Source organism: Lupinus angustifolius, chromosome LG11, assembly GCF_001865875.1.
Source record: "Lupinus angustifolius cultivar Tanjil chromosome LG11, LupAngTanjil_v1.0, whole genome shotgun sequence".
Lineage (NCBI taxonomy): Eukaryota > Viridiplantae > Streptophyta > Magnoliopsida > Fabales > Fabaceae > Lupinus > Lupinus angustifolius.
The window spans coordinates 15980775-15991128 of record NC_032019.1 but is presented as its reverse complement, the minus strand read 5'-3'; the positions used below and the strand labels follow the sequence as shown (position 1 = coordinate 15991128).

The window sequence follows — 10354 nt, the reverse complement described above, 5'->3', positions numbered from 1 at the left end:
TTCAGTGAAAACATATCATATCAATTAAAAATTTTAAATATTTATTATTTTTTGTTTTTACTTCAATATTATTAGTTCGGGATATAATTTGGGACAAAGTTTGAGACAACAGATAATTGTCCTTATTCCCCTCCCATTTTCTCCTTTGAAAGAGAAAGAAATTTGTTGGGCCCCATATCATTTTTATTATCTCTCCTTAAACTCTCCCCAAAGGAAAGAAATATATCATTTCTCTTCAACTTCTGTCCCCTCATTCTCTTTCTCTCTTATTTCTACTCTTCTAAAGGAAGGCTTAAAGATTAATGAGTTCTCTTCTCAAATCTACAAGAAGGAACATCATAATAACAAATGTCGTTTCTGTAGAAAGATTGGATATTTCCAAAAGGATTGTCCAAAACACAAAAGTTGGTTTAAGCCTAGTGCTTATGTATGTTTTGAATCAAAAAACAACAAGTGATTATTTTATTGGTTACACAAAAAATCAAAGAGGTGTTGATTTTATTGTACAAACTATATTACAAGAATTGCTAAAACTGAGAATGCTAGGTTCATTGAGAATGATGAAGTTAGTGAGAGTGAAACACCACGTAAAGTGGAAATTTTAAGAAATGAGGGTACGTGTTCCATTTACTTGTGTCTATAATAATGTTGTTCCTCAAGTTATTGAACCAATTACTAATGATGGAGTACAAAAAAATAATTCCATTACTCAAAATGAAGTTGATAGACCTATAGTAGAATAACCACAAGAGATAGCATTAAGAAGATCTCAAAGAGAAAGACAATATGATATTCCTGACGATTATGTGGTTTAATTGCATGAGTCAGAATGTGACATAAGAATTGAGAATGACCTAGTTACGTTTTCACAAGCCATGGACGGTGATAATACCAATAGTTAAAATCTATGAAACAAAATGAGGTTTGAGACTTTGTTCAGTTACCACAAGATTGCAAAAAAGTTGGTTGTAAGTGGGTTTTGAAAACCAAACGTGATCTTATGGTAACTTAGAATGTTATAAGGTCAGACTTGTAGCAAAAGGTTATACTAAAAATGATTGCATTGACAATAAAGAGACTTTTTCACCAGTCTCTAACAAAGACTCACTTAGGATTATCATGACATTGGTGGCTCATATGATTTGGAGTTATACCAAATGGATGTGAAAAGCGCCTTTCTAAATGGGGATTTAACGGAAAAGGTCTATATGGATCAACCAATAGGATTTAAAGAGAAAGGAAAAGAACACTTAGTGTGTAAACTTAAGAAATCAATATATGGGCTTAAACAAGCTTCGCGATTTAAGAAAAACATTGTTGATCGATGTATATACCTAAAGGTCAGTGAGAGTAAGTTTATTTTCTTGGTTTTATATATTGATGACATCTTACTTGCAAATAATGATCTTGATCTTTTAGATGAAACCAATACGTTTTTCTCTAAAATTTTAAAATGAAAGATATGAGTGAGGCAAGCTATGTGATTGGAATAGAAATATTTTGTGATAGATCACAAGGAATTATAGGCTTGTCTCAGAAAGCATATATTAGCAAAATTTTAGAGAGATTCAGAATGGATAAATTTTCAGCATCTCCTGTTCCAATTCATAATGGATAAATTTTCAGCATCTCCCGTTCCAATTCATAATGGAGACAAGTTTAGTATCACGCAATATCCAAAGAATGATTTGGAACGAAAGCAAATGGAAGAAATTCCTTATGCATATATGGTTGGAAGTTTATTATATGCTCAGACTTGTACGTGACCAGATATCAGTTTTGCAGTTTGAATGTTAGAATGACACTAGAGTAATCCTGGTATATAACGTTGGAAAGCTGCAACGAAATGTTTGAGATATTTGCAAGCACAAATGACACATGCTTATTTATAGGATATCGAATCATCTTGAAGTGATTGAATATTCAAATTCAGACTTTGTGAGATGCATAGACATTCAGTTATATACGTATATTAACTAGAGGAACTATCTTATGGAAGAGTGTGAAGCAAATTGTCTTTGTTGAATCCACTATGGAAGTTGAATTTGTGGCATGTTTAGAGGTTATAGTTTATGTTAAGTGGTTACAAAACTTTATTTCAGGACTGGGGTTAGTCGAACGTATTGTCAAACCATTGAAAATTTATTGTGATAATTCTATAGCAATTTTCTTTTCTAAAAATGACAAGTATTTCAAAGGTGTTAAACTTACGGAGTTAAAATACTTTGTCGATAAAAAAAAAGTTTAGAAACTTAGTGTGTCACTTGAGCATATTAGCACTAATCTTATGATTGCAGATCCTTTGACGAAAGGGTTACCGCCCAAAATATTTTCTGGCCATGTTAAAAATATGGGCATTATGTATGCTAATAAATATTGAATATTATGTTATTAATAAAGTATCAATATTTGACACTTCGAGCTCATTAATATTTAAGTTTTTGATTAATATTTTATTTTCGCACTTATGTACACATGTGAGAATGATAATGTTGAAAATAAAAAATTTCTTTTTAAATGACATATTATATGATTCCCTTTAATGTGTCATGTTAGTTAGGATTAAAGCTAATATAGTAGTACATAGAAGGGACTATTTTGAATAAATGATATATAATCGTCATGTCTCTTATTAATTCTTGTTCTTAATCATGACTTGTAATGAATATGGAAACATATTCTCATTATGCACATTATGTTTGATATATATTATATCATGAATTGTATTATTATATGAGCTAAGTGCAAGAATGTAAGAAATACCTCATGTCGCATGAATGATTATACTATACTTATAAAAAAAATAAGAAAAAGGACTTGAAGCATTGAAGCATTATATGTGTCTCTACCCAGAAATGTTGTTATATTAGTCATTAATAAAGGAAGAGCATAGAAAGAAAGAAAAAGAGATAGAATAATTTCTCTATTGACGAAGAACAATACATAACACGAAAAAAGAAGGATCGTGTCGCCATAGATAATGGTTGATAATCTATATCCATTCCTATTATGTGAAAATCATAATTTCTTAAGATCTATTTATACATAGTTTTCATGATAAAACTTTCATCGTCCTCAATATCAAGATTTCTTAAACACTGTAAATAAAGGTAATCACGATTTAAAACATTTGGTTGCTGTTGATATTGCAAAGAGCAAAATCAGGCCCCAATTTACAAATATGTTAAACAAGAACCTTAAATAAATATTATATCTAGTGGTTACCTATTTAACTGCTTGCAGTAAGTCAATATTCATCATTTCTCTACACTTTGTATGGCATTACCATAAACATTCACTATAGGAAAATAAAATAATAAAATTGAAGTATGCCATAAAGACGACATAGTAGTACTGGTTTCCATGGTCACGGACTCAATTATTCCCATATGTGGAACAAATGCCGTGACTTAAAAGACAAAAGTGTCATATAATGTATACCTATTATGACTATAACGAAATTTACAGACTATTTTTTCTGTTGCAGACAGTGTGGTCAGCCAGCACCTTCATTTACTCTCTCAAAATCATTGAGAAATTGAACAAATGACTGAGACATCTGCGAGTTGAATTTCGGATGGGAATGAATGAAAAGAAAAAAGGAAAATTTTAAAGTCATAGAATATACTTACGAGATGATTTTGAAGTTTTTACTTTGTCTTCCTTCCCCTTCAAAACTCAACTTGTAAATCGACCATAAGAAAATGAAGTACCCCATGCAAGCAGATTAAAAGAGAACAGTGAAAAAGTTCAAAGGTGGTCAACATGGTAAAGAATATTCAAATGGAAGGTTAAATGGTCCATGTTGAAAAAAGTAATTGTCAACCAAAGTACCTAAAAATGTGTAAGTTTTTCACATTATAGTCATAGTTACAAAACCTAGAATCAAATATCATCGTTCCTTAAATATGTGGTATATATTAGGTAGACAAACAAAAATTCTAAGCTTTATATTTTATAATATTATAACATGAAAAGAGAATAATGAAACTAAAAGGGAAACTGGCCTTTGTCGCATCCCTTGTAATATTGCCAACATGTGAAGATTCTCAGAAAGTGAGTGCCAGCTTCCTCGTTAGGTGCGCATCGTACAGAGCTTTGGTTTAACATATGCTTTTCACTCTTACTAATTTACTGCACCACTGCCTATTTTTTATTTCTAAGATAATCAATATAGTTTAATAAATTATTAAATGATGTTTTAATATAATTTGATTAAAATAATATCATTTTGTGTACTAGGTTATCTCTTATTTAATGGGTAAGAAATTAATTTTGTTTGGATGTGTGATTATCACTCAAAATAAATGTTGCTCTATGTATTAAACTTTTAATATTTTGGTCTTTCCGAGAATTAGTAAAGTCTTACACCATTATAGCAATGCATTGTTAGTAAATAACCTCATCTAATTACCATTAAAATATTTATTAAAGAAAAATGGGAAATTATGTGATTACAGAGAAATATAATGAATAAAAGTATAGTTAAAAAATAAAGTATATATATAAATAATTCCTAAACATGAGAATATCTTAGGATTGTGAAATTCTAAGACACAGTAAATTTATTTGTTCCGTAGCTATCACTATCAAAGAGAGTGGAATTTCTCTAGAGAAAATGAGAGGGATATATGTTCATGAAAATTACAAGCATTGCACAATTTAGAGTTGAAACTCTAATATACCAATTGGCAATTAGACTTTCTTTGAGGAAAGGAAAAAATATTAAAAACAAGAACATATATTTCCTAATTAATTTAATTTACTCAGCTTATTGCGGTGCTGAGCTTCCAAAAGATTGGTTTTCCATTTTTGGATCCAAAGAACTCATTGAATCCAAAGAATGTTGTTGCTCTCTTTGTGAAAACCTACCACTCATGTTTCTTACCATTCCCCCAACACCCAAAAAGTCTAATGTCAATTTATCAGATCCACCAAAGCAAACACCAAGGTTTTGTGATAACTTATTAGGCTCTTCCACATTGTGAAACTGGCTAAGGTTGCTCTCATTCCCTTTCATATTACCATATATGGAATTGTTTCCATTTGCAAGAGAGTTCATAAATCCATGTATATGATGGTGCTGGTCATTTTCCATGCTTGATCTTATACCTTCTTCCCTACTATCACTTCCAAAAGATTCTACACCATTGTTTGAAGAACTGCCAAGTCCTCTTAGCATAGTGGAAGCATTGGTGTTTGTTGTGGTTGAACCCATTTGAGCAGCTTTTTGAAGCAATGCAGTGGCAGACATATGTGGAGACATGGTTTCTTGTTGCAAAGATGAATTTCCGAAGAGTGAAGATAAACTACCAGACCCAAAGTGGTGATTACTAGGGCTATCATTTGTGTAAAGTGTTGTTCCTTGGTTATTGAATTGATCAGAGATTATGCTGCCACTGCTGTTGTTACTATTTGGAAAGAAACTGGGGTTAAACATATTAGTAGGAGCAGAAGTAGTGTTGTTGTTGTTGGTGTTGCCTTGAAGATTAGGAAGTTGCATAAGACTATAAAGTTGTTTGTGGCTTGAGATTGTTCCTTGTTGATGATGAGATTGGAGTTCTTGATGAAATCCTTGATTTGGGTCATTCATGAAGAAACCAGCTGAGGAATTATTAGGCATTGAATGTGGTGATTGAAATACTCCATATGATGATTGTTGTTGGTGATGCAAAGGGGAGAGCATGTGCTCAAATTTTGGTGCTGCCAAAGAAGCATTGCCAAGGCTCAAGATACTATTAGAGGTTTCTTGATTTTGGTTTTGAAGGTGGGAAATTTGGGCACCAACTTGAGATAGAGTTAAACTCATGTGATTTGTTGTGCCATACAAATGAGTTCCCAAAGGGTTTAGGTTTGAAGGGTGTCTTGCAGTTTCATGAGATAGTGCATCACAGAAAGCCCTATGAGTGATGAAACTATCACGCCTGCAACAAAGATATTAGAAATGAACAATTATGTCATTGAAAATATCACCATTAAACAAAAATTTGTTGTTGATGGGGCAGTAAACACAGTTTTTTATCATACAAAATGAGACTAGAACTAGAAAATTATTCAAAAATCAAATTTATCCTTTGAGAAACTAAAATTAGCAATGATATTGTTATTTATGTATTAATAATTTAAATTTAACAGAATTTATTCAAAATTTATTTAGATGTGTCCGTGATGATTAATTTGATAATTTCTCCTTCTATATTATCAAAGCATATAATTTGATTATGTAAATATAAAAAACAAATTAAAATAATGAATATCAAAATTTCCTTAGTTAGAGCCATGCGATAGAGCAGATACAATCGCCCTAATTTTTTAATCCGTATTTAACAAAGTGAAGACGACATCCAACCAAAACTGTACCAAACATTTCCTAATGCAAAGAATAGTGAAATATATTTAAAAGAATGTCCGATATTTTTATTATGAATGATGTCGGAATTTTGAAATCAATAATTTCACATATCAATTATATAGAGCATATATAAAAAATAAAAACAAAAAAATAAGGAATTATATTACCGACAAAATCTATAGTATATGTCGAATAAAGTGGGAATATTTTCGTTTAAATTCAACAATACTATTTCGAAAATAAGAAAACTACCTCAGCCATAAACTTAAAAAAACATAAGTAGATTACAAACAGAACGATGGGGCCCAGAGGATTATGCCAAAATTGGATACACACAAAGAACTCTATTTCGAACTACCACTTTGAGACCTCTCTTAGATGACTGAAAAGAGAGAATTATTTGCAAATTTGATGAAAGTCAATAATTATAAACACAGTAATGGACCCTCCTCAATAAAAGCAAACTAAGTCATGAGTTGTCTATTTTATACTATGAGAGAATTGTCGTGAAAACAATCGTACACCAACCAAAAGGGTTGCTAAATTCCCGGAAATTATGTGAGAAGACATTAACAATAGATATGCAAACATTAATGCATATAACTTATTCAGTAAATCACTTGCTAGAAACTTTAGTATTTGAGAGTAACTTTCCTTTTTATGTATGATCACACTCATAAGCATAGGAGATCCCTTCCATCGGTGTTAAGAATAAAATAGAAGTCATAATTAATGTATAGAAATAATAATAATAATAATAATAATAATAATAATAATAGGATATAGGAGGAGGTGAATGATCAATAAAAATAACATATTAAATGAGATAATAGTTAGAGTAGTAACTTTCAATGACACTAGTTGGTATATTACTGTTCCAGATTTCTCTAGAAATTTGTATGAAATTTATCACATACAAATAATGTTTTTTAAAGTGGCAATTGGGAATCTTAGATCCATGGCAAGGAAATTACCCACGTGTATATTTATTTATATGATCAACAAAACAAAACAGAATTTTAATACAAATAATAAAGGGTTGTAAAAAAATAAGTGGTATTTTATTCACATAAGTCTAAAGAAAAGTTAATAAGAGATAATACAATCTAAAGAATTTAACACTTGAAAATATATATTATATTGAACCACATACAAATGTCCATATGAAAGAAAACAAAACGATCCAACTCATGTGAAAGCATAACCCAGTAGTATCACTGTGTCTGTGCCCGTGCTTCTTACAATGTTGCTTAACTACACGTGAAAGTGAATAAGGATAAGGGACGTTGTTCACGAGGAACAAAATTGAACTTGCTTGTTTTGTTCTTCACTAAATATTTCAATTTTGATCCATTTTTGTACACTGTGTTCTCACGTGCGAGCAGTCTTCTGCTACTGCCACATCCCTCCACTAACACCCACACATAATACTTACACAGAAAAAGGTTGAATGGCCTTGCTCAAATTTATCTTCTCTTTGGAGGATATTGTTAAACCTTGCTAACTTTATTATACTTAGCCAAAATTATAAACTCTTATAAACTTCGTTCCATTTTAATAAAAAAACATAATGCTTAAGCTATGTGAAGAAACATACATTAGAGACGTAAGGTAGTTAAGGGGAGGATTTCAGAAAAGAAATAATAAGCAAATTGTGGTATCCATTACAATTTTGTTAAGTTCTATTTATTATAATAGTGAGAAAATGTGGATTGGTACCACAATTATAATCACATGCTGTGATTATAATTATGGCTGTATACTACTATACTTACTATACTGCAATTAAAATATGGAATTAAACTAAAACAAACATGCAATAGAACAAAACCAAGTCTTATGTAACTGAGTATATTGTTACCTGGAGAAGAGAGTGCCACAGTCACATCTATATTCTCTGGTGCCACAAGTCTTAGAATGAGCTTTCCAATCTGATTGAACTGCATATTTCTTAGAACACTTTTCACACTTCCACTTTTTCTCACCATGCTTGCGAGAGTAGTGTTTCTTAATCCCTGTGAGGTCTCCAAGAGCCCTTGAAGGGTCATGGTGAACACATGTTGGTTCAGGACACAGATAAACCTTTCTCTTTGGCTCTTTTGTTGTCTTCTGCTTTAGCTTCCAAGGAAGGTTGTGCCCTCTTCTATGGAGCTGTAAGTTTTGCTCTCTTTGGAACCCTTTGTTGCACACTTCACATATAAACCTGTTTGTTGCCATCAGGGTCTTGGGAGATAGTGCTATTACTTCAGCATCTGGATCTGTTACCATTGAAAAAATAATTGTCAAACAACAAAATATGTTAGAAAATTTTGTGTTTCCATTACACAATGGATTTGAATATGCATACAAGGAACTTAATAATTAAGGTTTTTTTTTTAAAATAAAAGTATTTTTATAGTTGTTAAAAAATCATCAAAAGATAAATATAAAACAGATATCTAATAATTAGTAGATAAACATATAGAGGAAATTATCAGTAGTGGAACTTGATAGCCCTAAGTAATAGTAAGGATTTAGGGTTTCCATGTTATATATGTTTATTTCTTGAGAAGAAACTTAACAATAGATTTTAAGTCTTTAAAGTAATTAAAATAATGTGAAGAATGCATAGAGCAACTTGCATGGTGTTCCTGGATGATTCCTCTTTTTCTTTTGAGACACTGTAGAATCAGCAGTGGAGGCACCAGCTGTGGATGGTTGGTGCTGTGTAATCTGACTTTGATTTTCTTGTCTGATTCCCAAGAAAGGTGTGGATGAGGAAGCAGCTTCCATTTTTGTATGGAAATTTGAGCAAATCTGGAATTTCATACAGAAGAGTCAAAATCTATCCAGTGTTTATTGAATTCTTGTGCTGAAGAAAAGTTTGATTCCATGCTTTCTTGTCTCATGGAAAGCATTAAAAAACAAAAAAAAGGATTAAGGGAAACAAAAAGGCATAAGAAAATGAAGAAAAAGGACCTGAAATGAAGCTATAAATGTTTGATTTTCCCTGCTTTCTTGTCTATTCGGAAGCTTTCAGATTAAACCCAGAAAATACCAAGAAAAATTTATCAGAGGAGGCAGCAACTAGCACTGAGATGAAGAGAAGAAAACAATCACTTTGTATATTTGTATACCTACTAATCTCTTCTCTCTAGTTATTGTTTGCTACACTACACCCTCTTGTTATTCCTCAATGATTTGATGTCTTGAACATAAATAATACTTTAGCATACTTGTCCACCCATACACATACCCATATCTCTTTCTCTCTCTCCCTCTATTTTGTCTGTTTCTTTAACTCTATACATTTTCCTCATCCTAGTTGTGCATTTTGTAATGGAAAATTAATGTGGTGAAGTAGAAAACTGATAGGGTAATTTGTGCATTGTTTTAAATTGCGATTACAATTATATTACATATATTATAATTGTGAAAAATGTAGCCCACACAATTATAATTGTGATCATAATAAGAAATCATAATATTATGAACATAATTATAACTATGGAATACAATTTAAAACATTGATATCAAGGAGCTAGCTCTTGCAAAGCATAAGATACTATGTCCTTAGCAGGTGATGGCTTGGGGCCACCGACCCGTAGGCCTTACAGACTCCTTATCTCTCATTCTCTTGTTTCATATCTTATTGCCAACAAGCACACAAGTTGTTCTTTGCACATTTTCATGCCCACCAATTGTCTATTATTATTGGAATTACTTTTTTCAACATCAAAATAGAATATTTTATTGACAGTATTTAAGGAATGAAAGATTATAATGGTAAAAATAGAAGTGTCGACTTAGGTAATAAAGAATTCAATTAAATAAAGATTGTAATTTCTAATAGTTGGCTTTTGAAGCTACACCGCAACCCAAGCTATAACACTATTTACTATTTAGAATGTTTTAATTTGCTTCTTATTACATAATCCCTTCGAATAAAGAGTGAATGACTAGATAATTCTAATGAATAGTATTAGAAATGGCAACGGGGCAGGTCGGGGTTGGGTTTATACA

The 10354-nt window shown here is 31.3% G+C and overlaps 1 protein-coding gene across 4 annotated transcripts; it reads right to left on the bottom strand.

The window, feature by feature from the left end:
- Positions 4557-9603, bottom strand: LOC109361139 (protein indeterminate-domain 5, chloroplastic-like). 4 transcript variants are annotated; one of them, XM_019606467.1, is made up of 5 exons: positions 9311-9603; positions 8974-9148; positions 8214-8610; positions 5468-5924; positions 4557-5434 (listed from the first exon to the last, which is right to left on the bottom strand). In XM_019606467.1, exons 2-5 carry the CDS (start codon positions 9122-9124, stop codon positions 4772-4774), a joined length of 1668 nt encoding a protein of 555 aa, XP_019462012.1. In that variant the 5' UTR covers positions 9125-9148; positions 9311-9603; the 3' UTR covers positions 4557-4771. The 4 variants fall into 4 exon arrangements, with proteins under 4 accessions (XP_019462012.1, XP_019462013.1, XP_019462014.1 ...); XM_019606468.1 differs by having other exon boundaries at positions 5471-5924; positions 9311-9602; XM_019606469.1 differs by having other exon boundaries at positions 4557-5153; positions 5205-5924; positions 9311-9601.

Excerpts from the sequence above, each read along its gene's own strand:
- LOC109361139 (XM_019606466.1), bottom strand. The coding sequence starts at position 9,124 with ATGGAAGCTGCTTCCTCATCCACACCTTTCTTGGGAATCAGACAAGAA. Across the intron at positions 8,611-8,973 it reads GAATCATCCAGGAACACCAT|ATCCAGATGCTGAAGTAATA; the intron begins GCAAGTTGCTCT and ends CAATGGTAACAG. Across the intron at positions 5,925-8,213 it reads TGTGGCACTCTCTTCTCCAG|GCGTGATAGTTTCATCACTC; the intron begins GTAACAATATAC and ends TCTTTGTTGCAG.